Source organism: Triticum urartu, chromosome 2A (genome assembly GCF_056163025.1).
Source record: "Triticum urartu cultivar PI428250 chromosome 2A, HENAU_Tu73, whole genome shotgun sequence".
In the NCBI taxonomy this organism is placed as follows: domain Eukaryota; kingdom Viridiplantae; phylum Streptophyta; class Magnoliopsida; order Poales; family Poaceae; genus Triticum; species Triticum urartu.
In genome coordinates, this window is record NC_141874.1 from 457,824,588 (window position 1) to 457,848,566 (window position 23,979).

Consider the following 23,979-nt stretch of genomic DNA (forward strand, 5'->3'; position numbering starts at 1 on the left):
GCTCCTCCTATGCCTATAAATAGGCCCCCCTCGAAATATCCCGGATCCCCTCTCCCCGAAACCCTAAAATCCACCTCGCGTCGCGCCGGACGTGTCCGTTCCGGCCGGACACGCCGCGCCGCCACCCGCGGCCACTGGCAGAGCGCCACGTGGCGCGCAGCCGCCGCCTCCCGCCGAAGCCCGCGCGGCCCGGGCCAGGCCCCCGCGGCCCGAACGCTCTCCGCCGCCGCCTGCCCTCCCCGGCCCGCGCCCGCCGCCTCCCGTCGCCTGCCGCGCCGCCCAGCGCCGCCGCGCGCCGCGCGCCGCCTCCCGTCGCCTGCCGCGCCGCCCAGTCGCTGCCGCGCGCCGGTCGCCGCCCCGCCGCCTCGGCTTCCGCACCGCCGCCTCCGCCCCGGCCCCGACCGGATCCGGCCGCCACCTCCTCTCGCCGGCCGCTGCCTCTTCGTCCCGGCGAACTCCGGCGTGAACAGTACCTCGCCGGCCGTCCTCGATCCACGTGCAAATCTCAGATCTGGAAATTCGGAGGTTGACTTTTCTCAAAAACCCTAGCTCATGTTGCATACTTTGACCTGCCGTAACTTTGCATCCGTAGCTCTGATTCATGCATATAGCATATCAAAATGTTCATCTCAGAGAGTACATCATTACATTCCATTGCATCATTTTCATTTGAGTTCATCTTGATGCCCGAAATGCTGTTAGAAGAGGGCTACTTGAGTTAATTGTCAGATCTGCTACTCCGTTTAGCACTTTTGTCATTTTTGCCATGATTATTGTGTGCATGATATGCCCGTGAGTTCTACATGTGTTTTGTTAAGGGTTTTGTCATCTTTTCAGAGGTGCAACCCATGTAATTTTAGGATGTGTGTGGTGACTTGTGCAAGCTTGCAAAGTGGTGCACTTGCTAAGTCTGTTTTCAGGGACTTAGTAATTTCACTAAGTCCCGGGGCTGTTTATCTCATGATGCCATATGTTCTTGTTGTTTCCTAGTGATCCGTGCCCCTTTTGAGGATGATCAGTAAGGGAGTTTTGTTAATATTGTAGTTCTCTATCCATCCATGTCTTTGTTTGAAATTATGGAGCACCCTATCTTGAGTCAATCGAGCTCTACTTTTGCTACTTTGTGAATCTGGGTAGATTGTCAACTTGTTTGCAATTTTGCCGATGATGTTGTAGTTGATCCGTGCATGCTATGCTATTGTTCTTGCCATGGCTAGCTTGCATTTTCTGCCTTCTTTATGGATGTATGCTTGTCTTGCCATGAATTGCACCCTAGTGAGTGCATCGAGCTCGTTAACACGCCTACTTGAGATCTGTTTCAGCATGTGTCAGTTTTTCACTAAGTCTGAAACTGATTATGTTTTTGCTATGTTCACATGCTTGCAATTGTATTTTCTGATCCCTTTTGGCTCAAGGTCACTAAGGGACTTTTGTTAAGCTCTTTGAGTAGCTCCATGATATGCTTTACTTTTCCATGTTCAGGTCCTGTAGTATGTAGTTTTGTTGCTCCGAAGAGGGCTACCTGATCTGAAATTCCAGACAAGTGTTGATTTCACTAAGTCTGAGATCTGTTTGTCATTTGCATTTTTGCCATGCTTGTTTGAACCTGTTAATGGATGATTTGGCCGTAGCTCAGTGCTAGAATTTTGTTAAGCATCTTGTGTGCATCCCTGCCATGTATTTTGTTGTCATGTTTGGGTGCTGTAGCATGTTCATTTCATTGCATTTAGATGCCTACTTGTTGTAAATCGCAGACCCGTGTCATTTTTGAATCGCTTGCCATTTCCAAACCGTAACTCCGATTCCGGCGTTCTTTATATCGTTTTCAAGCGATTTCATCTCATCTTTCCAGTGGCACACTTGGATTTCCATGTTGAGGCCAGGTTCATGCATTTCCTGTCATATCTTGCATTTGGCATCCTGCATCGCATCCCGCATAGCATATCATCATTTCATCATATTGCTTGTTCTTGCACGTGGTTGATTGTATCCTTGTTGCTTGTTTGTCTTGTTTGGGTAGAGCCAGGAGACGATTTCGCTAACGAGGAGCCCGTTAAGTTTGCTTTCGAGGATCCAGTCAACTCTGACAACTGTGCAGGCTAGATGATCATACCCTCGAAATCACTACTATCTTTGCTATGCTAGTTTGCTCGCTCTTTTGCTATGCCAATGCTACGATGCCTACCACTTGCTTGCAAGCCTCCCAAATTGCCATGTCAAACCTCTAACCCACCATGTCCTAGCAAACCGTTGATTGGCTATGTTACCGCTTTGCTCAGCCCCTCTTATAGCGTTGCTAGTTGCAGGTGAAGATTGGAGGCCGTTCCTTGTTGGAACATTTATTTACTTGTTGGGATATCATTATATTGCCAAGTTATCTTAATGCATCTATATACTTGGTAAAGGGTGGAAGGCTCGGCCTCTCGCCTAGTGTTTTGTTCCACTCTTGCCGCCCTAGTTTCCGTCATATCGGTGTTATGTTCCCGGATTTTGCGTTCCTTACGCGGTTGGGTTATAATGGGAACCCCTTGACAGTCCGCCTTGAATAAAACTTCTCCAGCAATGCCCAACCTCGGTTTTACCATTTGGCACCTAGCCTTTTCCCTTGGGTTTCGCGGACTCAAGGGTCATCTTATATTAACCCCCCCCCCCACCCCCGGGCCAGTGCTCCTATGAGTGTTGGTCCAACCTAGAGCACCGTGCGGGGCCGTCCCTTGGAAACTTGGGTTACGTTGGCTCTCGTACGCTTAGCTTATCCGGTGTGCCCTGAGAACGAGATATGTGCAGCTCCTATCAGGATTTGTCGGCACAGCGGGCGGTGTTGCTGGACTTGTTTTACCATTGTCGGAGTTGTCTTGAATTACCGAGATACCGAGTCTGATCGGAACATCTTGGGAGGAGGTCTATTCCTTCGTTGACTGTGAGAGCTTGTCATGGGCTAAGTTGGGACTCCCCTGCAGGGGTTTGAACTTTTGAAAGCCGTGCCCGCGGTTATGGGCATATGGGAATTTGTTAATGTCTGGTTGTAGATAACTTGAACCTTAATTATTTAAAATGAATCAACTGAGTGTGTTACCGTGATGGCCTCTTCTCGGCGGAGTCCGGGAAGTGGACACGGTGTTGGAGTAATGGTTGCGCAGGTTGTTCTCTAGTTTCTCGCTCGTGCTTTGCCTCCTCTTCTCGCTCTCTTTTGCGAATAAGTTAGCCACCATATTTGCTAGTCGCTTGCTGTAGCTCCACCTATATTTACCTTGCCTTACCTACAAGCTTAAATAGTCTTGATCGCGAGGGTGCGAGATTGCTGAGTCCCTGTGGCTCACAGATTACTATTACACCAGATGCAGGGCCTGATGATTCCGCTCCAGGAGACGCGTATGAGCTCAAGTGGGAGTTCGACGAGGACTCTCAACGTTACTATGTTTCCTTTCCCGATGATCAGTAATGGTGCCCAGTTGGGGGTGATTGGGACCGTGTCGCATGTTGGGTTCTCTTTTATTTTGGCGCCGTAGTCGGGCCATGAGTGTTTGGATGATGTAATGTTATTTATGTACTTGATTGACGTGGCGAGTGTAAGCCAACTATGTTATCTCCCCTTTATTTATTTATATTACATGGGATGTTGTGAAGATTGCCTAAATTGCGACATATGCCTTCAATGCGATTATGTCTCTAAGTTGTGCCTCTACACGTGGGAGCTATAGTCGCATCGAGGGTGTTACAAGTTGGTAATCAGAGCCTTCCCCGACCTTAGGAGCCCCATTGCTTGATCGTTTTTAGTGGCCGAGTTGTGTCTAGAAAAATGTTTTGAGTCTTTAGGAATTATATATCGGAGAGTTTAGGAATTCTTTTTACTTCCCAGTCTCCTCATCGCTCTGGTAAGGCATCCTGACGTAGAGTTTTGACTCTTCTCTTCTCAAATTTCACTAAAAAAAATTTAGGATCACGTGGGTATCTTGGAATCGTTCCGATGGTTTTATGATGAGAACATTGACTTGGTGCCTCCTGTCAGGGGTTTAGTGGAAGTGTCCCAGGGAGTTGAGCTCTGAGGTGTTGTCATCATAATTTTATCGTTGCAGTTCTGGAATACCTGAGTTTAGTACGCCAACATCGAAAATCTCTTTTATGCAGTTCGTTGGTGAGATAACCTCGACGCCACCCAGTACTGGGGCGGGAGTTCGGGAGTATTGCCATAACTTGTATAACGGATGCTTTTCGAAGGTTGAGGTAGATGGTTTCCGAAGGTTTCTTGGTTATGTGTTGAAGGATGGATACAGCTAGATGTAGGAATTGCTAGTTTGGGTGAGATATTTTGCTTCCCCTGTATCCCCAACACCAGATTGCATAACCGGGAAGGTTCAGGAGTTTCATAGGTGGGAATTCTAGTAGCTCTAGTTTTTCTTCCACGGATATTGGTTTGAGATTGGGATTTCTTACCGATTATTCGTTCTTGATCCGTACCTTGTTGATTTATTTCTCTACCTTAATTCTACGTGGCTTCTCAATTTATGGATATGTGACCATTTCAAGAGGAATGCATTCGGCCATTTTGTTCAGATGTGAAGACTATATGTTGCAATTTTCATTCCGTTGGATTCAGCTTCAATATTTGTCTATCAATGTGCTAATGGTGGTCAACCTCTTCAGGATGGCTCCTCCAATGCGCACGACTCCGAATCCTGATCCGCCACCACCTCCCCCTCCTCCGGAGGCATGGCAAGCTGTGATGGCCGCAACCAATGCAAACACACAGCTGATCATGCAAATTCTTCAAGAGCGCAATCAAGGCAGTCAAGGGAATCAAGGCAGCAATCAGAGTCACTTTGCTACACTCAACCAGTTCCTTGCTAACGGGCCAAAGACTTTCAGCAATTGTGTTGAGGCAACCGATGCTGACGATTGGCTTGTGGATCTATGCAAGCATTTCGAGTGCAGTAACGTCAGGCCTGAGGACTTTGTTAAGTTTGCTTCCTTCCAACTCAAAGATCAAGCTGCAGAATGGTTCCAGCAGTACAAGGACTCCAGAGGCGGACGTGTTATCACTTGGGATGATTTCTGTCGAGATTTCCGAGCTCATCATATTCCCCAGAGCGTGGTTGAAAGCAAGCGTGAGGAATTCCGCAATCTGAAGCAAGGCTCTTTGTCTGTCTATGACTACAACAAGTTATTTCAGAAGCTCGCCCGCTTTGCCAAGCAGGACGTCCCTGATGAGAAGAGCATGATATACCAGTTCAGGGGTGGTCTCAGAGAAGATATTCATCTAGCTCTTGTTCTCTTTGAGCCCTTGAGATACGATGAGTTCTACAACATGGCACTGAAGCAAGAGGCTGCTCAGTTAAGGTGTGATGCTTCCAAGAAGCGAATCAGAGATGTTACTCCTTCTTCCTCTACTCAAGTGGCCAAGCAGCAGAAGTATTGGCTTCCTCCTCCTCCGTTCCGTCAGCCGTATCAGCAGAAGAGCAAAGGTGGCAGTGGTTCTTCCCACCCACCCAACCCTGGCTTTTAGAACAAGACTTCGTCTCAAGCTCCAAGATCGAGTGCTTCGTATCACCGTCCGCTTTCAGAGGTCACGTGCAACAAGTGCCGACAGAAGGGTCACTATGCCAACAAGTGTTTCAACCAGAGGCGTCTTCCTCCTCCTCCTCCTGTCAGATCGGCAAGCTCAGCTATGGTCAAGCATAACCCCAAGCATGCCAAGGTCAACTTGCTGAATGCAGCTCAGGCAGAGGAATCATCAGATGTCATCATGGGTAACTTTCTAGTTAACTCTTTTCTAGCAAAAGTTCTTTTTGACACTGGTGCATCGCATTGTTTCATGTCAAGATCATTTGTCTCCAAGCATGACTTCGTTTCACAAATGTTGGGTAAACCTATGGGAGTGGTTTCTCCGGCTAAGTCTATGAGGGCTACTTCAATAGTCCCGGGTGTTTCTATCATGATGGGTGATTTCAAGTTTCTGGCTTCTCCAATGGTTCTTGGTAACTCGGATATTGATCTTATTCTCGGGATCGATTGGCTTTCTAAGCACAAGGCTCAGCTTGATTGTGCTGCCAGGCAGATTCAATTGACTCATTCGTCTGAGGATGTAATTGTCTTTGCCGCTCGTGATGATACTATCCGTCTGTTTTCTCTCAATGAGAAGGGTGAATTGGATGCCATCTCTCAAATTCTAGTCGTTTGCGAATACCAAGACGTCTTTCCAGAAGAGCTCCCAGGAATGCCTCCGCACCGGCCAGTTGAATTCGTTATTGATCTTGAGCCTGGTACGGAACCTGTGTGCAAACATCCTTACAAACTCGGACCTGAAGAGTTGAAGGAGCTGAAGAAGCAACTCGATATTTAAGAGAAAATGGGTCTCATCCGGCCTAGTTCTTCTCCGTGGGGTTGTGGTGTTCTTTTTGTGAAGAAGAAGGATGGAACGGGCCGAATTTGTGTTGATTACCGTCCAGTGAACAAGAAGACCATCAAGAACAAATACCCACTTCCCAACATCAATGAGCTGTTCGAACAACTCAAAGGTGCCCAAGTATTCTCCAAGCTTGATCTCCGTATGGGGTATCACCAGATTCGCATTCGTGAAGAAGATATTCCCAAGACAGCATTCAGAACAAGCTTTGGTTCATATGAATACACTATCATGTCTTTTGGTCTCGTCAACGCTCCTCCGACGTTCTCTCGCATGATGAATTTCATCTTCAACGCCTACACCAATGACTTCGTTTTGGTCTATCTCGACGACATTCTGGTTTTCTCCAAGAACAAGGAAGATCATGCCAAGCACTTGCGTTTGGTTCTTGATAAGCTCAGAGAACATCAGTTCTACGCTAAGTTCTCCAAGTGTGAATTTTGGCTAGATGAGGTTCTTTATCTTGGTTATATCAACTCTGCCAAGGGCATTGCCGTGAATCCTGAGAAGGTGTCTGCAATTGTGAATTGGGAACCTCCCCAGAACGTGAAGCAACTCCGCAGTTTTCTCGGTCTCGCAAGCTATTGCCGAAGATTCGTTGAAAACTTTTCTAAGATCGCGAAGCTTCTCTCAAATCTTCTCCAGAAGCACGTTAAGTACGTTTGGTCTCCGGAGTGTGATATTGCTTTCAACACTTTGAAAGAGAAGTTGATCACTGCTCCAGTTCTGACTCCGCCTGATGAATCCAAGCCGTACGAGGTCTTTTGTGATGCCTCTCTCCAAGGTCTTGGCGCAGTATTGATGCAAGAGAAGAAAGTTGTTGCTTATACTTCTCGCCAATTGAAGCCTGATGAGAAGAACTACCCCACTCATGATCTCGAGTTGGCGGCAGTTGTGCATGCTCTTTTGACTTGGAGACATCTTCTATTGGGAAGAAAAGTGGACATTTTCACTGATCACAAGAGTCTCAAGTACATCTTCACTCAGCCTAATCTCAACCTCAGGCAAACTCGATGGGTCGAAATGATTCAAGAGTATAATCCGAGTATCGAGTATACTCCAGGCAAGGCCAATGTGATTGCTGACGCTTTGAGCAGAAAGGCCTACTGCAACAGTCTGATTCTCAAGCCTTATCAACCCGAGCTTTGTGAAGCTTTCCGCAAACTTAATCTGCAAGTTGTTCCTCAAAGTTTCCTCGCCAACCTTCAAGTCTCTCCTACCTTAGAAGACCAGATTCGCCAAGCCCAGCTTCTTGATGCTATGGTGAAAAAGGTGAAGATTGGGATTGCCAAGAGTCAGTCCAAGTACAAGTGCTACCACCTTGATGACAAGGACACTCTCTTCTTCGAGGATCGTATTGTTGTTCCCAAAGGTGAACTTCGTAAAGTGATCATGAACGAGGCTCACAATTCTCTCCTCTCCATCCACCCTGGGAGCACGAAGATGTATCAGGACCTTAAGCAAGCTTATTGGTGGACTCGAATGAAGCGCGAGATCGCTCAATTCGTGAATGAATGTGATGTCTGCAGAAGAGTGAAGGCAGAACACCAAAGGCCAACTGGTCTCCTCCAACCTCTTGCCATTCCAGAATGGAAGTTTGACCACATTGAAATGGACTTCATGACTGGGTTTCCAAAGTCCAAGCGTGGCAATGATGCTATATTCATTGTCATCGACAAACTCACCAAAGTGGCTCACTTTCTGCCTATCAAAGAGTCGATCACTGCAGCTCAATTGGCGGAACTCTATACCTCTCGTATTGTCTCTCTGCACGGTATTCCACAAGTGATCTCTTCAGACCGTGGCAGCATCTTTACCTCGAAGTTTTGGGATTCTTTTCAGAAGGCCATGGGCACGAACATCCGTTTCAGCATAGCTTTCCATCCTCAAACTAGCGGTCAAGTCGAGCGTGTCAACCAGATTCTTGAAGTGGGAGGATTGTCTTCCTTATGCTGAATTCTCCTACAACAACAGTTTTCAAGCAAGTTCGGGCAAGGCCCCTTTTGAAATTCTGTATGGCAGGAAGTGTTGGGGAACGTTGCAGAAAACAAAAATTTTCCTACTCGTTTCACCAAGATCCATCTAGGAGTTCATCTAGCAACGAGCCATCGGATGCATCTACATACCTTTGTAGATGGCGTGCGGAAGCGTTCAAAGAACGGTGATGATGTAGTCGTACACGACGTGATCCAAATCACCGATGACCAAGCGCCGAACGGACGGCACCTCCGCGTTCAACACACGTACGGGACGGGAGATGTCTCCTCCTTCTTGATCCAGCAAGGGGAGGAGGAGAGGTTGATGAAGATCCAGCAGCACGATGGCGTGGTGGTGGATGCAGGGCGTCACAGTAGCAGGGCTTCGCCTATACTACGAGGGAGAGACGTAACGGGGAGAGAGGGAGGCGCCCAAGCTCGGGTATGAAGTCCTCCCCTCTCCTCAACTATATATAGGGGTGCCAGGGGGGGCGTCGGCCCTAGTAGATGGATCTACTAGGGGGGCGGCGGCCAAGGGTGGGGGGCTTGCCCCCCAAGCAAGGGGGCGCCCCCTTTTAGGGTTTCCCCCAACCCTAGCCGCATGGGACCTTGGGGGGGTGGCGCCCCAGCCCACTATGGGCTGGGTTCCCTCCCACTTCAGCCCATGGGGCCCCCCGGGATAGGTGGCCCCACCCGGTGGACCCCCGGGACCCTTCCGGTGGTCTTGGTACAATACCGGTGACCCCGAAACTTGTCCCGATGGCCGAAACAGCACTTCCTATATATAATTCTTTACCTCCGGACCATTCCGGAACTCCTCGTGACGTCCGGGATCTCATCCGGGACTCCGAACAATATTCGGGTTACTGCATATTCATATCTTCACAACCCTAGCGTCACCGAACCTTAAGTGTGTAGACCCTACGGGTTCGGGAGACAAGCAGACATGACCGAGACGACTCTCCGGTCAATAACCAACAGCGGGATCTGGATACCCATGTTGGCTCCCACATGCTCCACGATGATCTCATCGGATGAACCACGATGTCAAGGATTCAATCAACCCCGCATGCAATTCCCTTTGTCAATCGATATGTTACTTGCCCGAGATTCGATCGTCGGTATCCCAATACCTCGTTCAATCTCGTTACCGGCAAGTCACTTTACTCGTACCGTAATGCATGATCCTGTGACCAGACACTTGGTCACTTTGAGCTCATTATGATGATGCATTACCGAGTGGGCCCAGTGATACCTCTCCGTCATACGGAGTGACAAATCCCAGTCTTGATCCGTGTCAACCCAACAGACACTTTCAGAGATACCCGTAGTCTACCTTTATAGTCACCCAGTTACATTGTGACGTTTGGTAGACCCAAAGCACTCCTACGGTATCCGGGAGTTACACGATCTCATGGTCTAAGGAAAAGATACTTTGACATTGGAAAACTCTAGCAAACGAACTATACGATCTTGTGCTATGTTTAGGATTGGGTCTTGTCCATCACATCATTCTCCTAATGATGTGATCTCGTTATCAATGACATCCAATGTCCATAGCCAGGAAACCATGACCATCTGTTGATCAACGAGCTAGTCAACTAGAGGCTTACTAGGGACATGTTGGTGTCTGTTATTCACACATGTATTACGATTTCCGGATAACACAATTATAGCATGAATAAAGACAATTATCATGAACAAGGAAATATAATAATAATGCTTTTATTATTACCTCTAGGGTATATTTCCAACAGTCTCCCACTTGCACTAGAGTCAATAATCTAGTTACATTGTGATGAATCGAACACCCATGGAATTCTGGTGTTGATCATGTTTTGCTCTAGGGAGAGGTTTAGTCAACGGATCCGCTACATTCAGGTCCGTATGTACTTTACAAATCTCTATGTCTCCATCTTGAACATTTTCACGAATGGAGTTGAAGCGACGCTTGATGTGCCTTGTCTTCTTGTGAAACCTGGGCTCCTTGGCAAGTGCAATAGCTCCGGTGTTGTCACAAAAGAGTTTGATTGGCCCCGACGCATTGGGTATGACTCCTAGGTCGGTGATGAACTCCTTCACCCATATTGCTTCATGTGCTGCCTCCGAGGCTGCCATGTACTCCGCTTCACATGTAGATACCGCCACGACGCTTTGCTTGCAACTGCACCAGCTTACTGCCCCACCATTCAAAATATACACGTATCCGGTTTGTGACTTTGAGTCATCCAGATCTGTGTCGAAGCTAGCGTCGATGTAACCCTTTACGACGAGCTCTTCGTCACCTCCATAAACGAGAAACATTTCCTTAGTCCTTTTCAGGTACTTCAGGATATTCTTGACCGCTGTCCAGTGTTCCTTGCCGGGATTACTTTGGTATCTTCCTACCAAACTTACGGCAAGGTTTACATCAGGTCTGGTACACAGCATGGCATACATAATAGAACCTATGGCTGATGCATAGGGGATGACGCTCATCTCTTCTATATCTTCTGCCGTGGTCGGACATTGAGCTGAGCTCAATTTCATACCTTGTAACATAGGCAAGAACCCCTTCTTAGACTGATCCATATTGAACTTCTTCAATATCTTATCAAGGTATGTGTTTTGTGAAAGACCTATGAGGCGTCTCGATCTATCTCTATAGATTTTGATGCCTAATATATAAGCAGCTTCTCCAAGGTCCTTCATTGAAAAACTCTTATTCAAGTAGGCCTTGATGCTGTCCAAGAGTTCTATATCATTTCCCATCAAAAGTATGTCATCTACATATAGTATGAGAAATGCTACAGAGCTCCCACTCACTTTCTTGTAAACGCAGGCTTCTCCATAAGTCTGCGTAAACCCAAACGCTTTGATCATCTCATCAAAGCGAATGTTCCAACTCTGAGATGCTTGCACCAGCCCATAAATCGAGCGTTGGAGCTTGCACACTTTGTCAGCATTCTTAGGATCGACAAAACCTTCCAGCTGCATCATATACAATTCTTCCTTAAGGAAACCATTAAGGAACGCCGTTTTGACGTCCATTTGCCAAATTTCATAATCATAAAATGCGGCAATCGCTAACATGATTCGGACGGACTTCAGCTTCGCTACCGGTGAGAAAGTCTCATCGTAGTCAACCCCTTGAACTTGTCGATAACCCTTAGCGACAAGCCTAGCTTTATAGATGGTCACATTACCATCCGCGTCAGTCTTCCTCTTAAAGATCCATTTCTATGGCTCGCCGTTCAACGGGCAAGTCAGTCAAAGTCCATACTTCGTTTTCATACATGGATCCTATCTCGGATTTCATGGCTTCTAGCCATTTGTCGGAATCCGGGCACGCCATCGCTTCCTCATAGTTCGAAGGTTCACCGTTGTCTAACAACATGATTTCCAAGACAGGGTTGCCGTACCACTCTGGTGCGGAACGTGTCCTTGTGGACCTTCGAATTTCAGTAGGAGCTTGATCAGAAGTATCTTGATCATTATCATTAACTTCCTCTCTAGTCGATGCAGGCACCTCAGGAACATTTTCTTGAGTTGCGCCATTTTCCGGTTCAAGAGGTAATACTTCATCAAGCTCCACTTTCCTCCCACTTACTTCTTTCGAGAGAAACTCTTTCTCTAGAAAGGACCCATTCTTGGCAACAAAGATCTTGCCTTCGGATCTGAGGTAGAAGGTGTACCCAATAGTTTCTTTTGGGTATCCTATGAAGACGCATTTTTCTAACTTGGGTTCGAGCTTCTCAGGTTGAAGTTTCTTGACATAAGCATCGCATCCCCAAACTTTTAGAAACGACAGCTTAGGTTTCTTCCCAAACCATAATTCATACGGTGTCGTCTCAACGGATTTCGACGGAGCCCTATTTAAAGTGAATGCAGCAGTTTCTAAAGCATAGCCCCAAAAAGATAGCGGTAAATCAGTAAGAGACATCATAGACCGCACCATATCCAATAGAGTGCGATTACGACGTTCGGACACACCGTTACGCTGAGGTGTTCCAGGCGGCGTGAGTTGTGAAACTATTCCACATTTTCTTAAGTGTGTGCCAAACTCGTGACTCAAGTATTCTCCTCCACGATCTGATCGTAGAAACTTGATTTTCCTGTCACGTTGATTTTCAACCTCACTCTGAAATTCCTTGAACTTTTCAAAGGTTTCAGACTTGTGTTTCATTAAGTAGACATACCCATATCTACTCAAGTCATCAGTGAGGGTGAGAACATAACATAGCCACCGCGAGCCTCAACACTCATTGGACCGCACACATCAGTATGTATGATTTCCAATAAGTTGGTTGCTCGCTCCATTGTTCCTGAGAACGGAGTCTTGGTCATTTTACCCATGAGGCATGGTTCGCATGTGTCAAATGATTCATAATCAAGAGACTCCAAAAGTCCATCTGCATGGAGCTTCTTCATGCGTTTGACACCTATGTGACCAAGGCGGCAGTGCCACAAGTATGTGGTACTATCATTATCAACTTTACATCTTTTGGTACTCACATTATGAACATGTGTAGCATTACGCTCGAGATTCATAAAGAATAAACCATTCACCATCGGAGCATGACCATAAAACATATCTCTCATATAAATAGAACAACCATTATTCTCAGATTTAAATGAGTAGCCATCTCGAATTAAACGAGATCCTGATACAATGTTCATGCTCAAACTTGGCACTAAATAACAATTATTGAGGTTTATAACTAATCCCGTAGGCAAATGCAGAGGTAGCGTGCCGACGGCGATCACATCGACCTTGGAACCATTCCCGACGCGCATCGTCACCTCGTCCTTTGCCAGTCTCCGTTTATTCCGCAGCTCCTGCTGTGAGTTACAAATATGAGCAACGGCACCGGTATCAAATACCCAGGAGTCACTACGAGTACTGGTAAGGTACACATCAATTACATGTATATCAAATATACCTTTTGTTTTGCCGGCCTTCTTGTCTACTAAGTATTTAGGGCAGTTCCGCTTCCAGTGACCGCTTCCCTTGCAATAAAAGCACTCAGTCTCGGGCTTGGGTCCATTCTTTGGCTTCTTCCCGGCAGCTTGCTTGCCGGGCGCGGCAACCTCCTTGCCGTCCTTCTTGAAGTTCTTTTTACCCTTGCCTTTCTTGAACTTAGTGGTTTTATTGACCATCAACACTTGATGTTCCTTCTTGACTTCTACCTCGGCTGATTTCAGCATTGAGAACAACTCAGGAATGGTCTTTTGCATCCCCTGCATGTTGAAGTTCATCACAAAGCTCTTGTAGCTTGGTGGAAGCGACTGGAGGATTCTGTCAATGACCGCATCATCCGGGAGATTAACTCCCAGCTGAGACAAGCGGTTATGTAACCCAGACATAGTGAGTATGTGCTCACTGACAGAACTATTTTCCTCCATCTTACAGCTGAAGAATTTATCGGAGACTTCATATCTCTCGATCCGGGCATGAGCTTGAAAAACCATTTTCAGCTCTTCGAACATCTCGTATGCTCCATGTCTCTCAAAACGTTTTTGGAGCCCCGGCTCTAAGCTGTAAAGCATGCCGCACTGAACGAGGGAGTAGTCGTCAACACGTGTCTGCCAAGCATTCATAACGTCTTGGTTCTGTGGGACGGGAGCTTCACCTAGCGGTGCTTGCAGGACATAATCTTTCTTGGCAGCTATGAGGATGATCCTCAGGTTCCGGACCCAGTCCGTATAGTTGCTGCCATCGTCTTTCAGCTTGGTTTTCTCTAGGAACGCGTTGAAGTTGAGGACTACGTGGGCCATTTGATCTACAAGACATATTGCAAAGATTTTAGACTAAGTTCATGATAATTAAGTTCATCTAATCAAATTATTAATGAACTCCCACTTAGATTAGACATCCCTCTAGTCATCTAAGTATTACATGATCCGAGTTAACTAGACCGTGTCCGGTCATCACGTGAGACGGACTAGTCAATGTCGGTGAACATCTTCATGTTGATCGTATCTTCTATACGACTCATGCTCGACCTTTCGGTCTTCTGTGTTCTGAGGCCATGTCTGTACATGCTAGGCTCGTCAAGTTAACCCTAAGTGTTTTGCATGTGTTCCGAGGCCATGTCTGTACATGCTAGGCTCGTCAACACCCGTTGTATGTGAACGTAAGGATCCATCACACCCGATCATCACGGCGTGCTTAGAAACGACGAACTTTAGCAACGGTGCACAGTTAGGGGAGAACACTTCTTGAAATTGTTATGAGGGATCATCTTATTTACTACCGTCGTTCTAAGTAAACAAGATGCAAAAACATGATAAACATCACATGCAATCAAATAATAAACGTGACATGATATGGCCAATATCACATAGCTCCTTTGATCTCCATCTTGGGGCTCCATGATCATCTTGTCACCGGCATGACACCATGATCTCCATCATCATGATCTCCATCATTGTGTCTCCATGAAGTTGCTCGCCAACTATTACTTCTACTACTATGGCTAACGCGTTTAGCAATAAAGTAAAGTAATTTACATGGCGTTTCTCAATGACACGCAGGTCATATAAAAGAATAAAGACAACTCCTATGGCTCCTGCCGGTTGTCATACTCATTGACATGCAAGTCGTGAATCCTATTACAATAGCATGAACATCTCATACATCACATATAGATCATTCATCATTCATCACAACTTTGGCCATATCATATCACGAACCACTTGCTGCAAAAACAAGTTAGACGTCCTCTAATTGTTGTTGCAAGTTTTACGTGGCTGAATTAGGGTTCTAGCAAGAACGTCTTCTTACCTACGTTAAAGCCACAACGTGATTTGTCAACTTCTATGTACCCTTCATAAGGACCCTGTTCATCGAATCCGCTCCAACTAAAGTGGGAGAGACAGACACCCGCCAGCCACCTTATGCAACTAGTGCATGTTAGTCGGTGGAACCGGTCTCACGTAAGCGTACGTGTAAGGTTGGTCCGAGCCGCTTCATCCCACAATACCGCTGAAGCAAGATAAGACTAGTAGCGGCAAGAAAGTTGACAAATCTACGCCCACAACAAATTGTGTTCTACTCGCGCAAGAAGAACTACGCATAGACCTAGCTCATGATGCCACTGTTGGGGAACGTTGCAGAAAACAAAAAATTTCCTACTCGTTTCACCAAGATCCATCTAGGAGTTCATCTAGCAACGAGCCATCGGATGCATCTACATACCTTTGTAGATGGCGTGCGGAAGCGTTCAAAGAACGGTGATGATGTAGTCGTACACGACGTGATCCAAATCACCGATGACCAAGCGCCGAACGGACGGCACCTCCGCGTTCAACACACGTACGGGACGGGAGACGTCTCCTCCTTCTTGATCCAGCAAGGGGAGGAGGAGAGGTTGATGAAGATCCAGCAGCACGACGGCGTGGTGGTGGATGCAGGGCGTCACAGTAGCAGGGCTTCGCCTATACTACGAGGGAGAGACGTAACGGGGAGAGAGGGAGGCGCCCAAGCTCAGGTATGAAGTCCTCCCCTCTCCTCAACTATATATAGGGGTGCCAAGGGGGGGGGGCGCCAGCCCTAGTAGATGGATCTACTAGGGGGGCGGCGGCCAAGGGTGGGGGGCTTGCCCCCCAAGCAAGGGGGCGCCCCCTTTTAGGGTTTCCCCCAACCCTAGCCGCATGGGCCCTTGGGGGGGTGGCGCCCCAGCCCACTATGGGCTGGGTTCCCTACCACTTCAGCCCATGGGGCCCCCCGGGATAGGTGGCCCCACCCGGTGGACCCCCGGGACCCTTCCGGTGGTCCCGGTACAATACCGGTGACCCCGAAACTTGTCCCGATGGCCGAAACAGCACTTCCTATATATAATTCTTTACCTCCGGGCCATTCCGGAACTCCTCGTGACGTCCGGGATCTCATCCGGGACTCCGAACAATATTCGGGTTACTGCATATTCATATCTTCACAACCCTAGCATCACCGAACCTTAAGTGTGTAGACCCTACGGGTTCGGGAGACAAGCAGACATGACCGAGACGACTCTCCGGTCAATAACCAACAGCGGGATCTGGATACCCATGTTGGCTCCCACATGCTCCACGATGATCTCATTGGATGAACCACGATGTCAAGGATTCAATCAACCCCGCATGCAATTCCCTTTGTCAATCGATATGTTACTTGCCCGAGATTCGATCGTCGGTATCCCAATACCTCGTTCAATCTCGTTACCGGCAAGTCACTTTACTCGTACCGTAATGCATGATCCTGTGACCAGACACTTGGTCACTTTGAGCTCATTATGATGATGCATTACCGAGTGGGCCCAGTGATACCTCTCCGTCATACGGAGTGACAAATCCCAGTCTTGATCCATGTCAACCCAACAGACACTTTCAGAGATACCCGTAGTCTACCTTTATAGTCACCCAGTTACGTTGTGACGTTTGGTAGACCCAAAGCACTCCTACGGTATCCGGGAGTTACAAGATCTCATGGTCTAAGGAAAAGATACTTTGACATTGGAAAACTCTAGCAAACGAACTATACGATCTTGTGCTATGTTTAGGATTGGGTCTTGTCCATCACATCATTCTCCTAATGATGTGATCTCGTTATCAATGACATCCAATGTCCATAGCCAGGAAACCATGACCATCTGTTGATCAACGAGCTAGTCAACTAGAGACTTACTAGGGACATGTTGGTGTCTGTTATTCACACATGTATTACGATTTCCGGATAACACAATTATAGCATGAATAAAGACAATTATCATGAACAAGGAAATATAATAATAATGCTTTTATTATTGCCTCTAGGGAATATTTCCAACAGGAAGTGCCGTACCCCTCTCAACTGGTCTGAAACCGGTGAACGTCGGATTTTGGGAAATGACTTAATCACAGAGGCAGAAGAAATGTGCAAAGTCATTCGTGATAACCTCAAAGCAGCCCAATCCCGCCAGAAGAGCTACTATGATAGTAAGCACCGCGATTTGGCTTTCGAGATCGGAGATCATGTTTACCTCCGTGTCTCTCCTATGAAAGGTACTCGTCGCTTCGGTATCAAAGGGAAGCTTGCCCCCAGATACGTGGGACCTTTCAAGATTGTCAGCAAGAGAGGCGACCTCGCCTATCAACTCGAGCTTCCTTCAAACTTTGCAAATGTTCATGATGTGTTCCATGTCTCTCAGCTTCGAAAGTGCTTCAAGACTCCTGACCGCACCGTCAACTTCGAGGACATTGAGCTCCAAGAAGATCTCTCTTATCGTGAGCACCCAGTTGCTATTCTTGAAGAGACTGAACGCAAGACTCGCAACAAGTCAATCAAATTTCTCAAAGTCAAGTGGTCACACCATTCCGACCGTGAAGCTACCTGGGAACGCGAGGATCACCTCCGTTCTGAGTACCCGGTGTTCTTTCAGTCCTAGATCTCGGGACGAGATCCTTTCGTAGTGGTGGAGTGTTGTAACACCCCGGATGTAACTTTCCCTATTTGTACTCCAACTCTTGCCGTTTCTGGCGTTAAGTTATATTTATTTTCTCGGGTTCAGGTTTTTGTCTCCATGTGTTGTTGTCGTTGTCATGCATCTCATATCATGTCATCATGCGCATTGCATCTGCATACGTGTTCGTCTCATGCATTCGAGCTTTTTCCCCGTTGTCCGTTTTGCATTCCGGCGCTTCGTTCTCCTCCGGTGGTCATTTCTAGCTTTCTTTCGTGTGTGGGGATTAAACATTTCCGGATTGGACCGAGACTTGCCAAGCGGCCTTGGTTTACTACCGGTAGACCACCTGTCAAGTTTCGTACCATTTGGACTCCGTTTGATACTCCAACGGTTAACCGAGGGACCGAAAAGGCCTCGTGTGTGTTGCAGCCCAACACCCCTCCAATTTGGCCCAAAACCCACCAAACTCTGCTCCATCATCTAGAGCGTTCGATCACGATCGCGTGGCCGAAAACCACACCTCATTTGGACTCTCCTAGCTCCTCCTATGCCTATAAATAGGCCCCCCTCGAAATATCCCGGATCCCCTCTCCCCGAAACCCTAAAATCCACCTCGCGCCGCGCCGGACGTGTCCGTTCCGGCCGGACACACCGCGCCGCCACCCGCGGCCACTGGCAGAGCGCCACGTGGCGCGCAGCCGCCGCCTCTCGCCGAAGCCCGCGCGGCCCGGGCCAGGCCCCCGCGGCTCGAACGCTCTCCGCCGCCGCCTGCCCTCCCCGGCCCGCGCCCACCGCCTCCCGTCGCCTGCCGCGCCGCCCAGCGCCGCCGCGCGCCGCGCGCCGCCTCCCGTCGCCTGCCGCGCCGCCCAGTCGCTGCCGCGCGCCGGTCGCCGCCCCGCCGCCTCGGCTTCCGCACCGCCGCCTCCGCCCCGGCCCCGACCGGATCCGGCCGCCACCTCCTCTCGCCGGCCGCTGCCTCTTCGTCCCGGCGAACTCCGGCGTGAACAGTACCTCGCCGGCCGTCCTCGATCCACGTGCAAATCTCAGATCTGGAAATTCGGAGGTTGACTTTTCTCAAAAACCCTAGCTCATGTTGCATACTTTGACCTGCCGTAACTTTGCATCCGTAGCTCTGATTCATGCATATAGCATATCAAAATGTTCATCTCAGAGAGTACATCATTACATTCCATTGCATCATTTTCATTTGAGTTCATCTTGATGCCCGAAATGCTGTTAGAAGAGGGCTACTTGAGTTAATTGTCAGATCTGCTACTCCGTTTAGCACTTTTGTCATTTTTGCCATGATTATTGTGTGCATGATATGCCCGTGAGTTCTACATGTGTTTTGTTAAGGGTTTTGTCATCTTTTCAGAGGTGCAACCCATGTAATTTTAGAATGTGTGTGGTGACTTGTGCAAGCTTGCAAAGTGGTGCACTTGCTAAGTCTGTTTTCAGGGACTTAGTAATTTCACTAAGTCCCGGGGCTGTTTATCTCATGATGCCATATGTTCTTGTTGTTTCCTACTGATCCATGCCCCTTTTGAGGATGATCAGTAAGGGAGTTTTGTTAATATTGTAGTGCTATATCCATCCATGTCTTTGTTTGAAATTATGGAGCACCCTAGCTTGAGTCAATCGAGCTCTACTTTTGCTACTTTGTGAATCTGGGTAGATTGTCAACTTGTTTGCAATTTTGCCGATGATGTTGTAGTTGATCCGTGCATGCTATGCTATTGTTCTTGCCATGGCTAGCTTGAATTTTGTGCCTTCTTTATGGATGTATGCTTGTCTTGCCATGACTTGCACCCTAGTGAGTGCATCGAGCTCGTTAACACGCCTACTTGAGATGTGTTTCAGCATGTGTCAGTTTTTCACTAAGTCTGAAACTGATTATGTTTTTGCTATGTTCACATGCTTGCAATTGTATTTTCTGATCCCTTTTGGCTCAAGGTCACTAAGGGACTTTTGTTAAGCTCTTTGAGTAGCTCCATGATATGCTTTACTTTGCCATGTTCAGGTCCTGTAGTATGTAGTTTTGTTGCTCCGAAGAGGGCTACCTGATCTGAAATTCCAGACAAGTGTTGATTTCACTAAGTCTGAGATCTGTTTGTCATTTGCATTTTTGCCATGCTTGTTTGAACCTGTTAATGGATGATTTGGCCGTAGCTCAGTGCTAGAATTTTGTTAAGAATCTTGTGTGCATCCCTACCATGTATTTTGTTGTCATGTTTGGGTGCTGTAGCATGTTCATTTCATTGCATTTAGATGCCTACTTGTTGTAAATCGCAGACCCGTGTCATTTTTGAATCGCTTGCCATTTCCAAACCGTAACTCCGATTCCGGCGTTCTTTATATCGTTTTCAAGCGATTTCATCTCATCTTTCCAGTGGCACACTTGGATTTCCATGTTGAGGCCAGGTTCATGCATTTCCTGTCATATCTTGCATTTGGCATCCTGCATCGCATCCCGCATAGCATATCATCATTTCATCATATTGCTTGTTCTTGCACGTGGTTGATTGTATCCTTGTTGCTTGTTTGTCTTGTTTGGGTAGAGCCGGGAGACGATTTCGCTAACGAGGAGCCCGTTAAGTTTTCTTTCGAGGATCCAGTCAACTCTGACAACTGTGCAGGCTAGATGATCATACCCTCGAAATCACTACTATCTTTGCTATGCTAGTTTGCTCGCTCTTTTGCTATGCCAATGCTACGATGCCTACCACTTGCTTGCAAGCCTCCCAAATTGCCATGTCAAACCTCTAACCCACCATGTCCTAGCAAACCGTTGATTGGCTATGTTACCGCTTTGCTCAGCCCCTCTTATAGCGTTGCTAGTTGCAGGTGATGATTGGAGGCCGTTCCTTGTTGGAACATTTATTTACTTGTTGGGATATCACTACATTGCCAAGTTATCTTAATGCATCTATATACTTGGTAAAGGGTGGAAGGCTCGGCCTCTCGCCTAGTGTTTTGTTCCACTCTTGCCGCCCTAGTTTCCGTCATATCGGTGTTATGTTCCCGGATTTTGCGTTCCTTACGCGGTTGGGTTATAATGGGAACCCCTTGACAGTCCGCCTTGAATAAAACTTCTCCAGCAATGCCCAACCTTGGTTTTACCATTTGCCACCTAGCCTTTTCCCTTGGGTTTCGCGGACTCAAGGGTCATCTTATATTAACCCCCCCCCCCCCGGGCTAGTGCTCCTCTGAGTGTTGGTCCAACCTAGAGCACCGTGCGGGGCCGTCCCTTGGCAACTTGGGTTACGTTGGCTCCCGTACGCTTAGCTTATCCGGTGTGCCCTGAGAACGAGATATGTGCAGCTCCTATCGGGATTTGTCGGCACAGCGGGCGGTGTTGCTGGACTTGTTTTACCATTGTCGGAGTTGTCTTGAATTACCGAGATACCGAGTCTGATCGGAACTTCTTGGGAGGAGGTCTATTCCTTCGTTGACCGTGAGAGCTTGTCATGGGCTAAGTTGGGACTCCCCTGCAGGGATTTGAACTTTCGAAAGCCGTGCCCGCGGTTATGGGCAGATGGGAATTTGTTAATGTCCGGTTGTAGATAACTTGAACCTTAATTATTTAAAATGAATCAACTGAGTGTGTTACCGTGATGGCCTCTTCTCGGCGGAGTCCGGGAAGTGGACACGGTGTTGGAGTAATGGTTGCGCAGGTTGTTCTCTAGTTTCTCGCTCGTGCTTTGCCTCCTCTTCTCGCTCTCTTTTGCGAATAAGTTAGCCACCATATTTGCTAGTCACTTGCTGCAGCTCCACCTATATTTATCTTGCCTTACCTACAAGCTTAAATAGTCTTGATCGCGAGGGTGCGAGATTGTTGAGTCCCTGTGGCTCACAGATTACTATTACACCAGATGCGGGGCCTGATGATTCCGCTCCAGGAGACGCGTATGAGCTCAAGTGGGAGTTCGACGAGGACTCTCAACGTTACTGTGTTTCCTTTCCCGATGATCAGTAGTGGTGCCCAGTTGGGGGTGATTGGGACCGTGTCGCATGTTGGGTTCTCTTTTATTTTGGCGCCGTAGTCGGGCCATGAGTGTTTGGATGATGTAATGTTATTTATGTACTTGATTGACGTGGCGAGTGTAAGCCAACTATGTTATCTCCCCTTTATTTATTTATTTATATTACATGGGATGTTGTGAAGATTGCCTAACTTGCGACATATGCCTTCAATGCGATTATGTCTCTAAGTCGTGCCTCGACACGTGGGAGCTATAGTCGCATCGAGGGTGTTACAACTTCACAGGAAATATTTTGTCTGACATTCCAACACAGGTATTTTTCACTCTGTATCATTATACTTATTCTATGTTGTATCACTATTTAACTCTTATTACTATTTTAATAGAAACATATGACAGATTTTAGAACAAAACTAGCTGTCATTTTAGTGGACTCGGAATTGAATGATGATAACATAAGAAATCGAGACATGGAAGATGACGACAACAACACAGATCCCACGGAATGTATGATTCTGGATACACCTCCTGAGAATTTCAAAACATCAAATACATCAGGAGAAGTCGAGCTAATCTCGCAATCATTTATACTTTCATCGTCTGTCAAACCAACAAACGATGATTTAATAGATGAACTGTGCATGGTTGATGATGTCGCTCTACTAGAGTAAGCCATATTTTTTTAATTCATTTTGTATTATTCCAATAAATTACTCTGATGTCATTATAATTGAAAGTATTTCAACTTTACAGGAGCGAATGGGTGAAAAGCTCTGATCCGTACCCTATTAGCTTAAATTTGAGACAAATAAAAAACATATTGAACAATGATGAATACATGGATATACATTGCTTTGATATGGCTGTGCGGATACTAGCGCGCCACGAAGTCCAGCTTCTCAGAGACATTCCATCTCACTATATGGATCTAAACTTTTGTGTAAGTTACTATAATCATGTATTACATTTTTTTCTCATTGCACTAATATTTTCTCATTCTTATTTTAGTCGATGTTCCACTATGCACGAGACTCAAGTCATCGTGAAAATGTGGAAATTGCTACATTGAAACGGTTGTTTCATAGTTGGCCTGACAGTAATGATTATCATATCTCACAATGTAATACGGTAAGATTTTAATTTTTCATCTCTAACAGTGCTTTGTTTGGTCTTAATTAATATTCCATTTATTTCTAAACTATCTCATCATTGCAGATTTTATTGCCTTGGTATATGTTTGGGCTATTTTTATTGTTTGTGTTGGATCAAAACAAAAAAGTTGTCTCAATTTTTGATCCGATACCAATACCTACTTTGGGGAATAATGTACTTAAAATTATGGTCGACAACCTAAACCTTGCGCTTGAAGTTGCAAACCCTGCATTTAAGGATGATATCTCTAAATGGGAATGCATAGTTCCTGTTGCTCCAACAAATTCACGTTGGTATGAATCTTTTAAACACATTACAATATTAATTGATTCATTCGACTCACATTATGTGTTTATTTCATACATGCAATGCCCTGTCCGGTTATTTGGTTTTTAATTACATGCACTCATTGTGCGATGGAAAACTATATTTCCCCATACCCAACGTAAGTATTGACACTATGCTTATTTGTATACACATTGCACATGCAACTTGTTACAACAATGTTGTATAATGCATATGTAGGATGGTTTTCAGCTGAGGAAGCAATTTTTGGTGCATCTTTTAAAGTATGAAGAGAACGAAGCTCAAAACAATATCCCATACATTGAACGAAGCATCATTGATCGCATCTATAGATGGACCTTCATTGCTTCAAAAAGTGGACCTTCAAGACATGCTTAGTTGCGGTTTTTAAAATATATTTATGTAATAGTTATAATACAATTATTATGTGACAGTGAATTTTATGCGAAAACATGTTTCTGGATCATGTGTTACACACACGCTCATATCGTTGTGCATAAGACACATTTAAATGGCTTGGTAAAAGAACTCACTGAAATAAAAATTAGCACGTGTTGGATCAGAAATATGTCACATTTTTTGGAAATACAAATTGAAAGATAAAACAACATTTCGGATCAATCTGAAAATTTTGTAAAAAAAGCATATAAACTTGTTTTATTTGAGACGTGCGTTGCACGTGCATGCTTACTAGTCAGTTCAAACAAACAAACAGCCCAAACCAAAAAAAACAAGCTCACAAAGAAAAGCCCAGA

The 23,979-nt window shown here is 46.4% G+C and overlaps 1 protein-coding gene across 1 annotated transcript in view; it reads left to right on the top strand.

Moving 5' to 3' along the window:
• The window catches only part of LOC125537768 (uncharacterized), a 31,309-nt gene extending 7,707 nt beyond the window's left edge, over nucleotides 1-23,602 (top strand). Inside the window, exons 11-17 of the mRNA XM_087541581.1 lie at nucleotides 22,033-22,079; nucleotides 22,153-22,433; nucleotides 22,520-22,706; nucleotides 22,775-22,894; nucleotides 22,982-23,201; nucleotides 23,278-23,363; nucleotides 23,444-23,602. Coding sequence (XP_087397707.1) covers nucleotides 22,033-22,079; nucleotides 22,153-22,433; nucleotides 22,520-22,706; nucleotides 22,775-22,894; nucleotides 22,982-23,201; nucleotides 23,278-23,363; nucleotides 23,444-23,602 — 1,100 coding nt within the window. The remainder of the gene's footprint in view (nucleotides 1-22,032; nucleotides 22,080-22,152; nucleotides 22,434-22,519; nucleotides 22,707-22,774; nucleotides 22,895-22,981; nucleotides 23,202-23,277; nucleotides 23,364-23,443) is intronic.
• The last annotated feature ends 377 nt before the right edge of the window (nucleotides 23,603-23,979 follow it).